The 21,511-nt window shown below is 37.6% G+C and overlaps 1 protein-coding gene across 1 annotated transcript in view; it reads left to right on the forward strand.

The window, feature by feature from the left end:
- The first annotated feature begins 19,689 nt into the window (after positions 1-19,689).
- LOC149800658 (uncharacterized) overlaps positions 19,690-21,511 on the forward strand; it is a 32,706-nt gene continuing 30,884 nt past the window's right edge. Inside the window, exon 1 of the mRNA XM_089954696.1 lies at positions 19,690-19,763. Coding sequence (XP_089810822.1) covers positions 19,748-19,763 — 16 coding nt within the window. The 5' untranslated portion in view covers positions 19,690-19,747. The remainder of the gene's footprint in view (positions 19,764-21,511) is intronic.

The raw sequence follows: 21,511 nt of genomic DNA on the forward strand, positions 1-21,511 counted from the left end.
TTATTGAACCATGTGGACGGTTTCATCTTGATATCAGGGCTTATTTGACCTGCAGATTGAGGTTCAGGGTCCGCATAGCAAAGTGATTCAAAACAATCGCTGATCGATTTTCATGTCGAGTTGTTTATTACTGTGTAGTGGATTGTCTACGGTTAAGTGACTCCTTCACAAAGTCGTAGCGACTTACATTTCATTGTATAACAAATGTTCTTGATAGTAACCTATTGCTGATTCATTGTCGAGTTGTAGCAACGGTTGTAGAGGTACACTTGTTCTTACTTTAAAAGTTTTTCAAAAGGAAGCCCCTCTCTTCCTACAGAGAGTTGAGTGCTAAGGGTAAATGGTGCGCTGGGCGACTACTAAAGCCCAAAGGGGTTTGGCGTCCCATTACCTCTGGCGCCCGTGGTTTTGACGCCCCAAGACATGTGGCGTCGGAGGCAACCGCCCCATCCCCCACCCCGTTAGTACGCTACTGAACACACTCTCTCTCTCTCTCTCTCTCTCTCTCTCACACACACACTCTCTCTCTTTCTCTCTATCTATCTTTTGACTATTTTTCGATATTATATCACACTGGGGAATACATTTTTTTTAAAAACACTTTAAACTGTTGTTTCCAGGGTATAAAGTGACACGAACCGGGAGAATGAGACATAGAGAACTCAATAACATTTTATCCAGTTTTCAGCATTGACTTTGTCGAACAAAAGTCAGTACCAGTACTTCTTTACGCTTAAATATAATTACCATTACGTTTGCATAAAGTAGCGCTCTACTGTTATCAGCTATTTTGGGCTAACTGAAACAACAAAATGTTCTGACGCAATACGTTTTAAAAGTAATGTTTATACATGTATGTAGGTGAAAGATCGCTTCTAGCTCGGTACGCTTGCCACCTAGGACATTACCCGACACTAATATTAAATGTCATACTAAGCACTTAATTGGTAATCTGTGATCATTGATATTAGTAGTAGTTTGGGTTACCATATCTGAACTTTTCAAAAAGTAGACACTCCGGTGAGTGAGTGTATCCACAGGGGCTCGTATTGTTGCCTACAATTAACCTGTCTGTCATACATGTACTATGTAATAACTACATAGGGGACGTCCATTAATTATGTCAACAATTTTTAGGCAATTTTTTACCCCCCCTCCCCCCCTTGTCAACAACTGTCAAACTTTCAGTGAGCCCCCCAATACAATTTTACCCCCCCCCCCCAACTAACAGTATTTTATACGGCTGGCTTTTATGCTAAAAATAGAATTATGGAAATTAAAAGGTCTACAAATAAATTTTAATACATTTTTTTTTACTTGTTTAACAGATTTCAAATTGACTATAACACTTTAAATTCATGAAAAAATCGAGAGTTTATATTCTAGCTTCCTAGACTTCCTTGGCAAGAGCTCAACCAGTTTAGGATTAAACTGGTGGGCTGTTGACGGGCGAGCGAGTGTGCGCCATACCAACGCACCGACTAATTTCCTATTTTTTTTTATTTATTAAATTTATTGTAAAAAATAACATTGTTGACGTCAATTTATCTTGAACTCCCCCCTCCCCCATGTCAACAATTGTTAAACTTTTTAAACCCCCTCCCCCTATTTTGTTGACATAATTAATGGACGACCCCATAGTATACGTAATGACAGGTCAATTGTAAGCAACGATACTAGCCCATGTTGGTGTATCTGCATCAGTATCTGTACAGATATTCAAGGACCGATCGATGATGTCCTGAGAAAGAGAACGTATGGATGGTTACTCTAGAAGGCTAGGCCGAGTTTCCTCTGACCCTTGTCACCCCATTTTGGATATTTGGACATTTATGTTGTTGTGTATGGTCAGAGTCCATTCCCTATCGAAAAGTTGGAATTCGCCGACATCATTTGGGGTAGCCGCTTACTATCGGCCTAGCAAACTTGAACGACCTTTCAAGATATACCTGCATGAAATCGATAGGAATATGGTTTATTGTCTCAGAAACTGCGATCATTATGTCCTTAATCCGCTGACATACGAGACGAAAGTACATCGTTGCTGAAACTTGCCCGGGATCTACCATTTGCATTCCTAGTCACGTGACTACACAATCTAGCAACACACAGCAACACAAGAAGGGGGCCCCGAGTGGCCGAGTGGTCTAAAGCGCTGTCCGTTACGGACCACTGCCATCTCACCTCTGTCTGCGTGGGTTCGAGTCTCGGATTCAGCCAGTGTGGGTATGTGAGAAAGCTTGCCAGTAGCTTCTCGTGGGTCGGTGGTTCTTTCCGGGGTTTTCCCGGGTTCTTCCTCCACCATTAATACTGGCCGCCATATATGGCCTATCGTGTGCTGAAAAATGGCGTTAAACCCTACAACAACAACAAAGCAACACAAGAAATGGTTTATTTTTGATATCACGTGACTGTGTGACCGCTGATGTCATTGGCATGTAGGTTGCGTAGTCACGTGATTAGGAATGCAACAGCAGGCAGTATAAAGTGTTCGGATTTGCGTCTGTCACACCGTCCCGCATATTCTGTCCGGTTCATAATTTTTGAATGGGCAGCGACATTTCAATGAGACGTTGTACATGTACATAACTTTGCTAGAGAATGTGTCGCGTACCAAACATAGATCCCAGGTCAAGGTCACATACGAGTTTCAAATATCAATACCGGGATTTACGTGTGAAGTCCAAAACAATAAAGTGACACTGCACAAAACCTATGATGTGTAGTGTACCACAACAAGACGCATGGTTCTAATCTCTGGTCATTGACGAGGTTCAAAGCACAACATAGGGATTTCCATGTTCCTTTTTTTATTTTTTTATTATTTTAAATATGGTTGGATTTTATTTTAGTACTGCACAAACTAACCACTATTTGGATATTTTACACTAATTGCGCGTTTGGATCAATGAACCTTCAGTCATTCATATTCGGACTAACGAGGCTCCTGACGAAGACAAATCTATTCAAAATATTGAATCTTCGATCAAACGATCCCAATTTCAAATATCTTCGGACCAACGAGGCTTAAAAAGTGTGAACCCACTTTCAAATATTTTCGAACTAATGAACCTTTTGACCAATGAATCACTTGTTGTCAAATACGTTCGAACGAAGGAACATTGTGACTAGTGAACCTTTCTTCACCCTAGAACAATCTGAGATCACATCACCACCGTCCTTCACATAGGACAGTGAAGATCTGATTTTAATCAGATTGCACCCTGAAAGTCAATCACATTACGACTGACAATGCAAAACTGGGAAAGAAACAATCATTTCCGGACCGCAAAGGTGGCTTAGTGGTTAGAGCGTCCGCCTCGGATGCTGGAGGTCGCGGGTTTGAACCCTGGCCGAGTCATATAAAATACTTATAAAAATGGTACTAACTGCTGACTCGCTAGGCGCTCAGCTTTAAGAGGTTAGTGTTAGGACTGGTTGGCCTTATGCCAGGATAATGTGATTGGGTGGGACATCATTCTACATGTCTGCTGCATGATGCCCCAGTGCTAGACATTATAAACTGTCTCACTGCAGACATCGTAGCGATTTCACTGGAAAATAGTTAAAGCTACGTTAAAAAAATCAAAATCACACAAATCACTAATCATTTCCTTTTCCGAAGAAAAAGTTGGTCATGATTTTTAAAAAAGTTTCCTTTAAAAATCTTCAGGGAAGAAATTAGCATGAAGAAAATAACCTTGACATAATCTTAAGAATAAAACCCCCATTATATCCATGATATTAGTTGAAAAAGAAATTATATCAGGTTAACGAGAAACAATAAGAAATAAAATTCCACCCATCCCACTGATCTAGGTATTATCATGCTAGAGTTATTACCAGAAATATTGTTCTTGTTGTCGCGATAATTGACCAGTCATATTCATATAAATTTCGTTACGGGTTCATAAAATAGCACACATCATCACATGGAAAATGTATTATTTAACACGTGAATAATATTCTGTCATATATATATATATATATATATATATATATATATATAATGAACAATATCAAGAATATCAAGGTGTAATTCTTGCTATTACCTCAGAATATTTAGCAGAATTTAATGAGATATAATTTGGAGTTATTTATAGCATGGATTTTCTTATCTTTTTTTTATTCCTTTATAATGTCATCCAAAAATGCTAGATACACAGAGTCAAAGAGGATGATATAGAAATCCTAGATTTGGGGCCACTTTACTCGTTTTAAAATTATATGTTATACATTCGACTTGCTTGTTGCGTTGATATAATTTACAATTTGCGAAAAACAATGTTCTAAAGCACTTCTGACTAAAATAATTTCTTCATACAATCTTAATTTCTAACATAAGTTACTAAATTAGTTATAACTTTTAATATTCAAACGGTAACAGTTTGATTGAAAATACTTCTCCACTGGTTATCATAATTTGAAAACCCTAAGCCATATATCATTAATATTATGTGCTCTAAATCCCCCACTTGGTCATCAGAATTTTCTTGAAAACCTTGGCCAGTTTTCATCGATTTTTAGGCCTAATAAAAAAAATTCATCCACTTTGTCATCAGAATGTTTACTAAAATCTCACAGGCCGCTGGTCATCAGAAAATTAACTAAAAACTCACAGGCCACTGGTCATAAGAATTTTAGTTAAATCCGCCCACCCTATGTTCCAATCTTTAGGACTTCTAATTTAACTTGTACCCATAGATTAAAAAAATTATCCCTAACTAAGAGCCCCTATTTTTAAAATGAATCATACCATTAACATAGGTTACAACGACGCGAAGGCGAAGCGCATTCCCTCTCAGCAGCGGGTGCAAATAAAGGGATGTATACATTTATTTTTTTTTCCCCTTCAAATTATGTAAATCCAAACAACACACTTGTTAATCTAATTTAGAAAAGACAAACCTGCAATGGCAACCAACAAACTCGATTTTGTTCTTTTTCTTTTGTTTTTGTTTGTCTGATTTTGTTGTTGTTGTTGTTGTTGTCGTTTTTTATAAAACACGCAATACGGACTAAGATACATAACTCTTTTCTAGCTTAGAACAGTTACGGAACAAGTTATCCTGTAACCAGTCTGGCCCACACAAAACACGTTCATATATAACTTACCGAAATAGGCTTTATAATCCTTATGTTATTATTTTCAAATTCTGTAAATATACTCGTTATGAAAATTTTTATGTGAATAAAACCTGAGTGGTGAAAAAGACTTATGATATTTTAAAATTAAGGCAGTATTTTCGCGTTTTGGAGTGGAATGAATGTTTTCGCGTTTTGAAAGTTTAAGCCTGATACATTTTCAAAATTATTTTTCAAAGATTCATGAGATTTTCCAGTGTTCTTAAAAATACCTTGTTAAAAATGGTATATATATATATATATATATATATATATATATATATATATATATATATATATATATATATATATATATATACCTTTTTGCAGTTTGAATATTTTCTAATTTAAAAATTTAGTGGATAGATATTTGAAAATATAGACTTCATAGGGACATTCATGATTTTGTTTTCCTATTTAGAATTTTCCACAAACGAAATATTAATATTGCTACTTTCATTTTACTCAGAAACAGCCACTGTAGAAAGGTAATTTTGGCTGCACTATTTAACAGTTTACATGTTATAGAAACATTAAATGTTATTTATATAACAGACAAAGTCTCAAAATATTAATGCAGTTTTAAATTGCATCTCCAGCTAAATTAGAGAGATTATCCTTATTCATATTTTAAATAATAAAAGAATCTGAGATCGCAAGCTAATTAACCTTACATATAATCATCAGCAATAAGAATCTTAGCTGACAAATTATGTAGATTAATCTTAAACATATTATGAAACGAAAAGATTTGTTAGATGATAAATTTAACAGTAATTGGTCACTAGAAGTTTATTATTTTATTTCCATAGGCATTATTTCTAATCTCATCTTCTAAAATAATTTTTTTTATGTAGGGGTTACAAGCTTGTTTTATTAAGATCACATCCCACATGCGATGATTATTAATTTTTTATAGAGTATACATACTTATAAAGAGCATGATTTAATTCCGTTTTAACCACCAAATATGACACTCCATTAGCTTTAATAATTTATTGATTTTGTATTAATTTTTTTGCCAATGAGGGAGTATATTGATTATGTTTATGATCTTTTAATTACATGTTTGGTACGTGTCGTGTATGCCAACGTGGTAGCCAAAGTGGATATTGTGAAAGATATTCGAGACAAATTGTCGTTTGGGGGAATTTTTGGGAGGGTTGGGGTAATATTCATGTTTAGTTATTTACTGGCGTATGTTAATGTATTAAGCACACGTATTTCTTTGTGAGACTGCGAATCATCCTAAGATTTTAATGTGAGCAACTATTTTCTGTTAAAATTCATAAACTATTTACTAATTTGTTGACTAGGTGTGTTTACTTATCCTCTCGTCAGCACATTGTCTTTTACAAGATGTTTGCTGTAGTGTGGACGAAATCATCCCATTTTAGTTAGAGTTTTAGATGACAACTTTTATAACAAATAAAAGATACAGAGCAGTAGTAATAGGGGGCTGTATAGGGACAATGGAAAACCTAGTTAAGAAGATCGTTCGGCTGTATGGCGACACTGTTTTTACGGACCCCCTGGGGCTGTATAGCGACAACGGGAATTTAACATGGAGAATAGTGGGGCAGTATAGCGACAAAGGAAAGTGAGGTTGTTGTATAGGGACAATAAGAATGGAACAGGTGAGGTGAGGTCACGCTTGGTAACAATATAGCTAGGGACTGACCTCAATCGGAGCAAACAGCGGGAAAAAACCTAGAACGCTTGACTAGACATAGACATATATAACACAACATACAGAGAGATTGATGAACATCAATCTGTCATACGTTAACTATAAAATGGACTAAAAAAAATCTTTCGGCAAGAAAGTAAATCTTTTCGAGGCATAAGAGTGACCCCGAAAAGTGCCTTTGGTTTAAATGTTAACTTCATTCCGTTATCATAGAGGGCATCGCATAGGTCTTCTTCTTTTCCTCAAACTTCTTCTGACTTCTGGACGACTCGCTTCAGACAGCCTTGTCTCTCCACATAAATTCTTCTTTTCCAAACGCTTGTATCGGTGATCCCGATGATTGTCTATGATGATTTCACATACATGGGTAAGTCTGTGCGGAACAGCATCGACGATACGAGGGTAGATGATTCTACGTTAGTCTACATCTTGTGACGAGAACAGGTGAATGGAATGTTTATTTGGATTAACGACCTGTACGCTTATTCGGGAATGTACATGGCACTACGGTTATTTATAGTGGAAGAGCGGATCGAAACACAATGCGTTTTTTCACCAATCCTAACACGCGTTACAAAATTCAGTCGCAGTGTGGAGTCTGTCCAATCCGAAGAGAGTTGCATGTGACGTCATATTCCCTATACAGATGCGCTAGCGTCTGTGCGAAGTGAATCAATGCGACAGAGTTTTATAACATGGCTAAAACTAAGACGACGATGAATTGGGGTGCACCGGCCGTGGAGACGAGAAACGACGGAATATCAGCAGCTACAAAAATCAACACAGTCCTACTTCTAGAAGAGACCGATTTTAATTGAGATTTAGTGGATTTTCTCTCTTCCTCGCAAGAATTTGTTCCGGTACCAGCACCTTCCCCACCTTCTTTACCGCAAGTCGATGATTTTAAACAGAGACAGAAAGAAAAATTAGAGAAATTTTGTACAGCAACAGAAAGAAACAAAACAAGCTTTTCTCATTCATCAGCAACAGCAAGACGAAGAGGCAAGAAGAAGGAAACGACAGGAAGAAGCATCAGTAGCAGATATGTCAATGAGAGAAGGAGGACAGTAAAGGTCAAACGGTGACGGTACTCTTAGACATTTTGGCAGAGTCAAGGAGTCTATCATCACGATGAACATTTCGATGTTATTACCAGTAGTGCCCCATTCCTGGGATACAGTTATTACTGTGAGAAATGTGAATATGGCTATAACAATCGGGAGCAACACAAGCTTTGTGGATCAAAATTCTCAGGATATTTGGCCTCTAAACCCTGTCTTGACGAAGGACAAGAACGGAAGCATTGCCCTGCATATCAGCGCACTTTTGTCAGCCCTACGTGTTATCAACAACATCTAAAGACGTAAAGTTCACAGCAGAAAAGTGCTTGTCAACTCCAGAGATTGTGCCCTACTTGTGGACAAGGCGTACATACCAATAGTGCCATGTTACACAATTGTCGAGGAAAGAAACGATGTCACATTTGTCGCCGAATCGTGGATTTGGAACACGAATGCTAAATTCAAAAATAACATTCCAAACATCAAGAGGAAAACAATGACCAGAAGAAAGGTAAATTCATCTTTTTCGATTTCGAATGCATGCAAGAGACAGGCATTCACATTCCTAATTTCTGTGTGGCGCATCGAGCGTGCGAGAAGTGCATCCGAGAGCCTATTTTTAGTCACTGTCCTTACTGCAGCACGATTCCTGGAAAACATGAAAAATATTTCGGGGTCTGAACACGCTAGCCGGATTTGCCCAATGGATCTTAGACCCCATCAACGAGACTTGGAGCCAACAGGACATCGAACATTACGGAGATTGATTGTCATCACCATGCCACGGTAATGGTTCAAACTTCTCGGGATACGATGGACCGTTTCTTTTGAGATACTATACAGAACAAAGTACCGAACGTCCGAAAGTGACTTTGAATGGAGCCATAATCATTTCCATCCAAGTGGGCCGAGTGCAGTTTACATATTTGATGAGTTACTTGGCCATGCCTTTGAGTCGAATGCCTTGAACGTTTGGAATGACAGCAATGACTAAAAGCTATCTTCCGCACTTTTTCAATACCTAAGCCAATCAACAAGCCGTTCTACCCCATTTGCCTGAGGTTCACGACTACGACCTCGACAACATGCGTACCGAACAACGAGAAGCTTTCTACGCTTGGTACCATGCTCACTCCTCAAACCACTTCGACTTTCAGTCAGAAATGTTAAAGTATTTTCGTTCCGACGTGGACATTTTACGGTGTTGATATTTAAAATTTCGAATATTATTTATGGAACACGGAGGGATCGATCCTTTGAAAAAAGTCCGCACAATTGCCAAAGCGTGCTCCTTGGTGTACCTCCAATGATTCATGCCGGAAAACACCCGTGCTATCATAAGCCCTCAAACGACGAACTTTGTCAAACGTCAATACTCGGTCAAAGCCCTACGCTGACTACATTACTTGTGCGACAAGGAGGACAAATGGATTCAACATCCCCGACTTGGAGGAGGCGAAAAGACCATCGGAATGTATTTAATAGATGGTTGGGACTTAGACAATCCCAAGATCGTTTACGAGTTTAACGGATGCTTATTTCAAAGATGTCACCTATGCTACCCTCAACGTGACACTAAAAATCAGTTTCTACAACGTACCACGGAAGACTTGTACGAATACACTTGTCAGCGGCGCTTGAAGTTAGAAAAGCAAGGATACCATGTGGTGGAAATGTGGGAACACGAGTACGATCACCGTTTGAAAACCGATCCCGAATTTAAAGGCATCGTGGAAAGTTACAAGCTGGTGGATGCACTGAACCCACGGGATAGTTTGTTCGGTGGTTTAATATCGCCGCTTTTCCGCAGGGCACACGCAATTGTTGACGGAGCACATCGACCTGGACAACATTCGACAATACGAAGAATTGATCAAGTACAAAGTTTTGCCTCCCATGGACTTGTACCATCCCGTTTTACCTCACCATTGCCAAGGAAAACTGATGTCAGCACACCCAGGCAGAACGCGCCTTGACAAGAACGTGGGTCAGCGTGGAATTGTTTAAAGCTATGGACCTGGGATACCAACTGTTAGAAGTGTACGAAATTTGCCATTTTACCAAGACATAAAAATATCACACGGGTAATCAAACTCAGAAAGGCATTTTTGCAGACTACGTGGATGCCTTTCTGAAACTGAAACAAGAAGCCAGCGGCTATCCTTCTTGGTGCCACACTTCCAAAGACCAAAAAGAAATTTAAAGAGAAATCCTGGAAACAGGAAGGGATCACTTTATACCACTTGGAGAAAAACGAAGGAAGACGATCGTTTGCCAGAGTGATGTTAAATTCCTTGTGGGGCAAAATGGCACAACGACCGTGTTTACCCAAGATAGACTATCTGACCGAACCTTCCCGCTACTTCCAGATGATTCACGACAAAACCATATACATGAAACACGTGGACGTCGTTCGTGAGGATTTGGTCTCAAACAATTACGAAGAAGAAATGGACTTTGTAGAAGCCGACGAATTTGGAAATGTCATTATTGAGGCTTACGTGACATAGGAAGTAAATGAAAACACACAACCCCATCTCTTTCAAGACCTTGGAACCCATGATTCGAACCTAAATAGCGAGATCACTGTACGTGAATGGGATATAGCAATTGGCTCCAAAAAAGAAACATCCCAAGGTAAAGACCAAATAGGGTACATAATATATAAAAACCTACACAACAATATAACAACAGCCATTATAAAGCTATTAAACACAATTTGGAACAATGGCCAACTACCTAATAGCTGGAAACAAGCCATAGTTACTCCCATCCCTAAACCGGGTAAAGACCCCAATAACATAAATTCATATAGACCCATCTCCCTTACTAATAATATCTGTAAACTAATGGAAACCATAAACCGATTAAAACATCTCCTTGAAAACACAGCTTGTTATCTGAAAACCAATGTGGCTTTCGAAATAGCGCTCCACCATCGACCAATTATTCTGACTAGAAGCGGATATACAAATATCATTCAACTCCATGAAAAAAACCGACAGAAACCTCAAAACGGTTTTCCTTGATCTAGGAAAAGCTTTTATCCTGGTCTGGACTAAAGGATTGATTGCCAAACTAAACCACTTCGGAATTACGGGGCGATTATTTAACTGGATTGATAACTTTCTAACAGGTCGCAAGATTATAACAAGAGTAGGCAACACCCACTAGAAAGAACTTTCACTTGAAAATGGTATCCCCACCCCACCCCAAGGGAGTGTACTCAGCCCTACGCTCTTCAATCTTATGATTAATGACCATGGCCATAACATAGCCACCACTAAGGTTAACCTATTGCAATTAGCCGACGGTAGCGGAATCTGGAGGGCGGGTAGCCCAGCCAGCAAACCCGTTACTAAAGAAATCCAACAAAGCTTAGATAACATAGGGACATGGGCAGACAAATGGGGGTTTAAAATCTCGCACAAAAAAACAGTAGCCATCATCTTCTCCTCCAAACAAAACTGTAAACTAGAGTAGCCTAACCTTTATATTCAGGACCATTTAATTAAATATGTAAAGGTGGCAATGTTCCTAGGTATGTTTTTTGACAATCGCTTAACATGGAACCACCACATAGACCGACTTATACAAAATTTTAGCAAGGATATAAACTTATTAAGAAATCTTAAAGGAACAACATGGGGATCCAACCACGAAACATGGCTAACAATCTATAAATCACTTGTAAGATCCAAATTGGACTATGGTTGTCAAATTTACAACTAGGCAAAGCATCCACTCTTACATAAACTTGAAACTATTCAAAGGAAAGCACTAATCGTGTGCACTGGCGAACTTCTCTCTACCTCACTAGACGAGCTTCAAGTTCTCACTGGGGAAATGCCGCTAAATCTGAGAAGACAAGAAATGCTCCTCAGATACTCAATCCGATTAGCCAATCATCCAAATACACACCCCACTAAAATAGCCATAAACAGATGCAATGTTACTTTCAAGCAAAAACAAGTTCCAAATATACCAGGCGGCAAACTATTCCTAGAGCTAAGGGAAAATCTCCCAATCCTTGACCAACAGGAAGAATACACCAAACCACCTGACCAAGCCCCTTTGTTGCAAACTAACCCAAGGAAAAACACCAAGGCCACCGAATACGGAAACAAATTAGAACAATAAAACAAACTAAAAACACTTATCATAAATGACATTCAAACCACCTACCCTTGATTCACTAAAGTCTACACAGACGGATCCAAAACAACTGAACCACCAAGAACAGCAGCTGAAATAGTTACCCTTGAATATAGCATCCACATAGAGACCAGACTACCAGACCATTGCTCTATTTACACCACAGAGTTCTGGGCAATCACTGAATCACTCAAAAGGATCACTGACAATAACATCCCAAAAGCTGTCATTATTAGCGAATCCCTAAGTGTAATAAACTCAATCAAAAATCACAACACTAGATCAAAAGAGCTCTTTCTTGCCAGGGCCTACCATATGATCAAAGAATTATCCACAAGGAACCAAATAGTAGAGTTTATGTGGGTACCATCGCATATAGGAATCCCTGGCAATGAACAAGAAGACAAATTCGCTAAAGTCAAATTAGGAGATCCCAATCCAGCCACACTCAGATATAGCTCTACCGAAGCACAATGCTTCGTAAAAACCTAAATTAACCAAACATGGCAGGAACACTGGAATTCCACCCATAAATTTAGGAAACTCCACTCAGTCCTAAAAATAGTAGATCGATCCATCAAACCACCCAATGGTAAAAGTGTTGACCAAAAAATCATTAACCGCATAATGATAGGAAGAACAAGGTTAGCAGGAAGTTTTGGTAAATACTTAAGCCCAAAAACCAGCAAACATAAACTGCTACAATTGTCACACTGCATAAGACCTAGATAATGCATTCAATGTTTGCACTAAACTCCAGATAGCAAGAAACAACTTTCAAAAAGAGCTCAAAAAGAAATTGGATCCCCCTATAAATATCCAGACTTCCTATACCCAACACATCCTAACAAACAACTAACAAATCTTAACATATTAAAATACTTTGAAACAACAGGGCTCAAAAAACAGGATTTAACAAACCCCAAATAAACTAGTCAGGTAACCAATTAAGACGGACGACTTTGACCCGTCTAAGTGACCTGAGTAATCCAGCAAAGAAACCCGTCTTACCAACAACAAAAAAATACTTGTACCCCCACCCCCATCAAAATCTAAACAAACCGTTATGTAATACAGTTAGGATAGGCGACTTTGACCGGTCTAAGTGACCTGAGTAATTCAGCAAAGAAACCCATCTTAACCCAATCAAAATATCTGTACCCCCTCCCCCCCATCAAACCCAAACAAACCATTAGAAAAAAAAAACAGTTAGGACGGGCGACTTTGACCGTCTAAGTGACCTGAGTAATTCAGCAAAGAAACCCGCCTAACACAAACTAGTACCCCCTCCCTCAATTAAAACCCCACTTAATCACCAAATATCCCTTTAATTAATATCTTTTCACTTACCCACTCTAAACTGACAGTTAATAAACAGCACAGAATAATCTGAGTTTCTCTTTTGGCGATAATAAGAGCAATTCATAATTCAAAATTACCTTCGGACACCAACCTGGATCTAGCAGTCGAAAGAGACAAAGGAGGGACAAAAGGGGCAACAACACTTGACGACAGCGACCCAGACATCAAAAGGCTCAACACATTGGGACTAAGTTTGGCAGTAGCGGACATCAGGCCGTCAATGGAATTCATCCAATCAACAGGAATCATAGCCTGGAGATCCCTCAAGACAAAGAAACCCACGGCACAGCTATGGCACCAGGGAAGACGCATCCTTCAGAGACGTTTAACGTGGCGTACACAGAACATACAATGTCAGCCCTAATAGACGGTGCGGAATTCTTATGCGAATTCCATAGATTTGAGAGATACCCTGCACGTAAACGAAGAGAAACTTGGACGGCTGCTGAACTGTGCGAAGAGGAGGACAGCCGGAACACATTCCCTCCTGCTGTATAAAAAGCCATTCTTATGGCTACTTCTAAATTGCCTCTTATCTAAGGGTACCTTTTTTAAGCTTGGTATCCCTATTCGATAAAACCAGATTACTGACTTCACCCTTTCACTACCACCACTTAAAAATTTAAACGTTTTTTACCTAATAATGACCAAACTTTTTGTTATGTCGCTTAGACATATTAGTTAATAGGAATTGTTAGGGCATCTACAATGTACACTATGTACTAGAATTTCTTTAACGGATAGGACATAGGAAATTTTTTAAAATTTGTGTGATTCGACTCAATTGCACAGGTGGCTGACACAATATTGGTACTTTTTATTGTCCATTTAAATAACTGGACTAAATTTGGTTAAGTACGAGCTGCCGTTTTGGGGAGTACACAACATCCATGGCAGGCATGCCGAGTTCCTTGCCTCCTTGCCTCTCTCGGACAATGTACACAGACGGAGATGTGGAACCATTTCCACACGTCTAAAGCTAGGTGTCCTAATGTGATGTCATCGCTGCGACCAATCGCAGCGGACGTCACATACTGCTTGGGTCACACCTAGTGCAGTCCACAACTGACTGAATTCCAACTTCTTGATAACATGAGTGTGTGTTGGGTCCATTCATACTCATGAAAGCCCTCCATTCAGGTCGTTAGAGACACCCAGTCCCACGACCTGATGGTTAAATTAGCAGTCCTCTGTGAGCACATAAACGCCTGGGGGATGTGGCTTTAATTCCTTCCCCCAGGAACAATGATCCGTCCGCCGTGCGGACATAAACCAGAGCCACATGCACTCCGTGCGAACGCCTCTTTAGTTCAAGAAATCAATCAATCAAATTGAATAAACCGAGATGGCAAGTAACCATCATGAGAAAATGAAGAAGCTGCAAGACGTTGTGGATAATTTGGGCATGATTGAAGAAATGCTGGTCAAACTTGATGACAATTTTTACTCTTATAGTCCGAATCGAGTCAAGATGGAAATAAATAATTTGAGAAAATCAAAGGGCCTGTTAAGAGAGATGACGAAAACAGAAAAGAAGGAGAAGGTGGATGAAGAGGACAGGAAACAAACGAGGGAATGGAATGAAAAGATAGAAAAGGAAGAAGGGAATGAAAAGAGTAAGAAAGAGGAGAAGGAGGAAGAAGAGAAGAAAAAGAAGAAAACAGCAATAACGAAACTCAGAAGACGGGGGAGATAAGAAAAAATTAGAAGAACAAGAAGAAGAAATCCAAAGGCTCTTTTCAGGGCCACTCATATGTCTCGAAACGATTTGCTTTCTAACCTAACATATTTTTTAGTCGATTTTATAGTTAATGTATGATAGATTGATGTTCAGCAATCTTTGTCTGTATGCTGTATGTGTTATATATGTCTATGTTCCGCCAAGCGTTCTAGGTTTTTCCCCCGCTGTTTGGACCGACTGAGGTCAGCCCCTTGCCTCTTTGTTACAAATGTTCAGTAGCGTGTCGTCACCTCGCCTGTTCCATTCATATTGTCCTTATACAACAACCTCACTTTCCCTTATCGCTATACAGCCCCAATATTCCCCACGTTAAATTCCCATTGTCGCTGTACAGACCCAGGGGGTCCGTAAAAACTTTGTCACGATACAGCACCACGACCTTTTTGACTGGTTTTTCCATTGTCGCTATACAGCCCCCTATTACTACTCAGAGCATTCATCGAGTCCAGGGGGTACTGACCATTTAATTTTCGGGGGTTGGGGCGATGGTTTCTTTTGAGCTGAGATATTTTATTTTATTTTATCTCAAGATAACTAAATCTATTTATAATAATATACTGGATATACTATTAGAACAGGGCGTTATTTTGATATAAATCAGAGCAAGTTATATTTTCCATCTACTGAGAAACGTTTTTTGTTCTTCACACCCCTGCCTCAGAAGTATAATTGCTGGTCCCTAATATAATTGCTGCATACAGTGGGACATAACGCGGATTGGTGAGAAACAGCTGTATACCGCAACACAAATTTTTTCATGATGCCCGGCCCTAATTAGCTGTAATTCATCACTTGTGAAATTGGATATACATTTACTAAAACTAATATTATAAAGAATCAATACATTTTGCTGACCGATGCTAAATGTCATATATTTTGTCATGGTCTTTGGTATGCATATTTTTTGTTTTTCATTTGATGTCCAATACCAGACATTCTTTAAGCCCAATCCTATCCTCCTAAATAATCGAATATCACATGGACTTTAGTCGCATAGGAGAATATTTTAATCTGTAGATTACAGGCATGTGTTCCTTATTTACCAGTAAACAGTTCTCAACGTTATTATTAGGATCGTCCTCGTCAAAAATATAGCCATACAGCATTGTTATTGTTATTTTCGCTCGGGTTAAAATTTAGATACCGTAACAACATCTCTAGTTAGCTCAAACTGAATAATTGTCTTTACATTAGTTGGCTCTGCTATCTTTACTTTGTATGGCTCAGAAAGAATAAATGGTTTGATGCAAAAGCCTGTTTAACTGCATTTTTTTTGTTGTTTTTTTTAGCCTTGACTCTCTGTTTGACTGCATGTTTTCTGAGCTTTTGCTGACTGTTTGACTGCACGTTTTTATTTATAGCTTTGATTATCTGTTTGACTGTATGTTTTGTTTCTTTGGCTGCATGTTTTGCAAGTACTTTTTTCATCTTTGGATGCCTTTGAAACTAAACGCACTTAACATTTTGTTATATTTATGTTTTTGGCCGCATTTAGAAATATAACCATATTATTCGAATAATATTTATACTTCAACAGAAACAGAGAAAATCAGCTAAAATTATACTTAATAATAATTACATTATATTTAAAACAAAGTGTCTGTCAAATATAAAACTTAACCAAACTAATTACTTGAATTAAGTACAAATATCTGAAATACCACCAGATATATCTCTACTAATTAATTTAAATACTTTGGTTGGTAAGCAAATAGAAACAATATCTTCAGAAATTGGCAACTTAATTAACTTAAAATTGTTTAATACGAACCATAATCAGACAAAAACAATACATCCATAAATATGCAAACTTAATTAATTGGTTAATATTGAATAAAATAACAACGGTATCATTAGGCTTGAGTTTATTAATTGGGTTATGGATCAAGGTTACATTTATGTGGTCTACACAGATGATCCCTATATGGATTTATAATAGATTCTATTGCATAAAGAAATCATTTATTAACTTTACTTGGTACATTAAGACGCGTTTTTATTTTTATCCAGTCTGGTAAACCCATGTATGAATTTCCTCCTGTTGTGTAAATTTATTAATATGTAGTGTTTAGAAAATAACAATGTTTTTTTATTAGAAAAGAACAAATTAAATTTTTACGTCTGTTTCCTGACCAAATTGTGCATGCTGTTCATCAAACATTTCTTAAACTGTACTTTCTGTTTCGTTTGTTTTCATTATTTGTTTAGATTTTGTTCTATGATACCAATGTATGAAACATACATAAGTTAATTTGCCACAATCGTCAGCTATTCCGAGCTTGATCGATAAATTAAGCTACACCCTTACTTTTGTAAAATAGCTAATATTTCTGTCTAATATTATCAATAAGTATGTTTCAGTTAGAGGCCGACCGAAACGAAATTTCTGGTTTCGGCCGAAAACGAAACCAGACCGAAAGTTATAAATTGACTTTTGGCCGAACCCGAAGCCGAAACCGAAAGTTTAACAACACCTTCGGCCGAAACCGAAACCGAAAGATAAACCGAAGTTGCCGAACACAAGATTTATTAAATAGGCCTGGGTTATGATGCAATGCTACACTTCAACAACTGAGTAGGGAAACATGTTGACAACGATCAAGTCCATAATGCACTTATCAATTCGCTGAACTGCAACCTGGTCATCAAGCCAGACCATTCTGCTCTCGACCATTGATGTCAAGGACGTAAGCACAAAATTCGGTAATGCATGTTTAGTCGCTTTGTCATCCATCATCATCTTTTTCGAGGCACGCTCTGCTCCGTCGTTCATGGACCTCTTGAGATACGTACCATGGAGCTCCTTGTGGCAGCTAGCCAGATGACCTTTCAAGCCTGAAACTGTCTGAAGTCTTGGTTTATCGCTGCCAAGTGATAACAGTTTGTTGCATTCTTTGCACTGCGCCTTGCTTGCATCAGAATCGATTTTTGTGGAGTAATCCCACACTGCATTTTTCGACATTCTTTGCGGTGAATAACTAATCCGTTCATTATTAACTTCAGTTTTCTACTTCACACAGATTAATTCGCTGCAGTTTAACTAACTGAAATTATCAATATTGTCAGACTTCGAAATCTCTGTATTCAACACGCGAGTAGACTGAAATGCAACAGTGCCTAGAATTGACTAGCGCCAACTGACCGGCCGACAAGCATAGTAATAGACGCAGCACTAGCGTTGCATTCTGAAAGTTAAAATAGATCTTCGGCTGATGACCGAAAGTCAATATCAGTTTCGGCCGAAACCGAAAGCAAACCGAAAGCTAACTTTTTGGCTTCGGCCGAAACCGAAACTATGCCGAAAGAGGCCATTTACCAACTTTTGGCGCCGAAACCTAAACCGAAACCGAATTTCGGTCTAGCCTCTAGTTTCAGTTTCTTTTTTTTATAAAACCTAAACAAAACCAAAACAATGAAATCAATCATAATATGCCGGCGATTGCCTACTTTTCAGGTACAAATATATATTTATTTAAGGATTATCAAACGAACCGTGAATCTTATTTTGTAATATTTTTTTTTAAAATTGTCATTAATAGCTCGCTTTAATTTTCTTTTAGCTGGAAGAGGAATTTAATGAGGTTCCAATCTCCTTTTTCAGGCCTACTGTTTTATTTCCCTTCAAGTTATTACACTAACAACGATACCAGCTAATTTAGTTGCTTTTTAAAAATCTAAATTTAACAAATATTCGTCATTATTTTAATACCTGTTCTTTAATTGTGTCAGGGAATGAAAATATAGAACGAATGTTACCTCCAGCAGTAGGAAGACGAACTAAAGGAAACTAAAATCGCCCTTTTCAGATTTTTGGTTCGTTTTGCATGAGGCAAATTAATTTTTTTTATATAGCACTACTTTATTCAGTTAAAACCTCGGTGTAAATATTTTCTTTTTTTATATTCACGGGATGATTTTCCATTTGTAAAAACTAATGTAAAATTTACAATATTGATGATTGAACATTGTGACTCTTGCCAAATTTTTTCAACATGTTATTATTGTTTGCTTGCATTTTATTATTTTCTTATTTCCTTAGGTGTAACACTATTAAAATTAAATCATATTTGCAAAAATTGTACATTGTTTCTAGTTTCTATTTCAATCTTACAATTTATCAATATATATATATATATATATATATATATATATATATATATATATATATATATATATATATATATATATATATATATATATATATATATATATATATATATATATATATATATATATAGCGAGAGAGAGAGAGAGAGAGAGATTCTTGCCAAAGCTAATTAAGGTGCACATGATAGATAAAAAAGCCAGTTGGTTTATTTTGGGGAAAGTACACATTAAAAAATATTTATTTCATCATATCACGGGCGCCGCGGTAGCAATGTTTGTAGCGCGTTAACTCATATGATATACCCGCTCTGGCCACCCTGACTCGGCTGCCTCCGTGTGTCTTTGAGAAATGCACTTAGCCCCCATTTCCTTGGCATGATATAGCCATATTGTATTAAAAGTGCCGTTAAAACCCGCAAAAACAAATAAAATTTCTCAATACAGCCCTGTGTATCGCCGTTCTTCCGGATTTGACACGGTTTGAGTTGTAGTATAACAGTGGACAAAATGGCAGCCAGGGCAGGTAAATGTTCTCATCAGATCGGTATAATTATAAATTTTGTTTGCATCTCGCTGTGCAGAGTCTTTCATTAAAGTTTGACCACGAAGTTATCTGAATATATGTAACATATGGTGTTTTATATTTCAAGGAAGTCTTTTTTCTTTAAAATTGTTGTTGTGTAATTGGAACTCGTCCTTGACGTTCGATGTGAAAGTCGCTTCTACCATTTGGAATCGGAGCCGGAAGGTAGAGGCTGATTCAGTCCATATTACGGGCTGATTCGAATCGTGTGAAGTATTATTAAGTTACGTCTTCGTTTTCAATGTAAAATTTTGCAGACGTTTAAAATATGATGTTTCACATTTTTCTCAGGTACATTGATTACAATGTAAGACATAGCACATGTTTTTGTTTTATTGCTATCACCCCCAGAACAAAAATAACGGGTGATGTGTCTTACGTTGTAGGACTAGTGCATTGATAAGTTACAAATTGCATTTAAGGAAAGAAAACACTTAATTCAGTATAAAAATCAAAAGAAATAATGTAACCGAGTTTATCTTGCAATGGAACATTGCTAGCTTTATGCACATGGTGTTGTTACTGGAAGGAATAATGCAATCGTAACTCAAGGAATGCTAGGTCCAGAACTTAAGGATTTTGATCATAAACCAGCTGTTGAGAAAGTTGTTAAAGTTTGTATATGAAAAACGTCACAATTATCATTCTCAGCTGCTTTAATTTTGCATTAATTTATTATGATCCTAAATAGTTCATAATAAATTAGCATAAGCCATTCGATGACAATCAGTAGAAGAACAATACACACATAATGTTCTGAATTATTGCATGGTAAATAAAATGTCACCGTTGGGATTCCTAGTTTTAGGAATGGGACTGTAACGTTTTTAAAGAAGGAGTCTAGTTCTCCAATTTTGCAAATCCTTTGGAGAAACCTGTATATATGGTATATGGCACAGTGTGTGTGTGTGTGTGTGTGTGTGTGTGACTAAAGAATTATTTTGATTACAGCAATTGCAGTAATTTACTGTGCAAACAGAAATCTGCTTTGCAACCAGTTTTTTTTTTTACAGCTGGTTACCCAGGTCCAGCCATTCATTTTCAAGATTTTTGTACCACTGCAGGAGCTATAGACACTAAACCATGATAGCATTCGATTTACAAGATAATATAACCAGCATTACTTTGCTTATTGGTGATTGTGAAACTCATTTCTCTAAACAGTATCAGGCAAAATCCATGCACTGTGTTATCTAAAAGTCCACCCACTGCGATAAATTACAATGCATTTGTCAACATATGTATATTTGTATGTTTGTTGGAGGATGAAGAAGTTATGTAAATAAAATAATTGCATGACATTTGTTTAGGTTGTTTCACTATTTACATGTGTTTTCAAACAGTGCATAAAAATCAGTAAAGTTACTTATTTTCAACACATTATAGATGAATAAACAATGACCAAACAACATTATAGAAATGATAAATAAAAACCATAAATAACCAGAGGTCTTGCTAGGGATTTAAAACTAGGAGTCCAGGACTGCCATTTTGATAAAAATAGGAGACTCACCATCAAAAGTTGCAATCCCCACAGTGGTCAAGCTGTACTTGAATTTTAGGGAGAAGTGACTTCTTTTGGACAGAACAGGGAGAAGTGGACACAAAGCAATAAATACAAGATATATATATATATATATGTCTTATTTAAATTAAGCCATCTATTTCCCACTGTTCATCTATGCATT

Source organism: Sinohyriopsis cumingii, chromosome 4 (assembly GCF_028554795.1).
Source record: "Sinohyriopsis cumingii isolate HCF-2022 chromosome 4, ASM2855479v2, whole genome shotgun sequence".
Classification (NCBI taxonomy): domain Eukaryota; kingdom Metazoa; phylum Mollusca; class Bivalvia; order Unionida; family Unionidae; genus Sinohyriopsis; species Sinohyriopsis cumingii.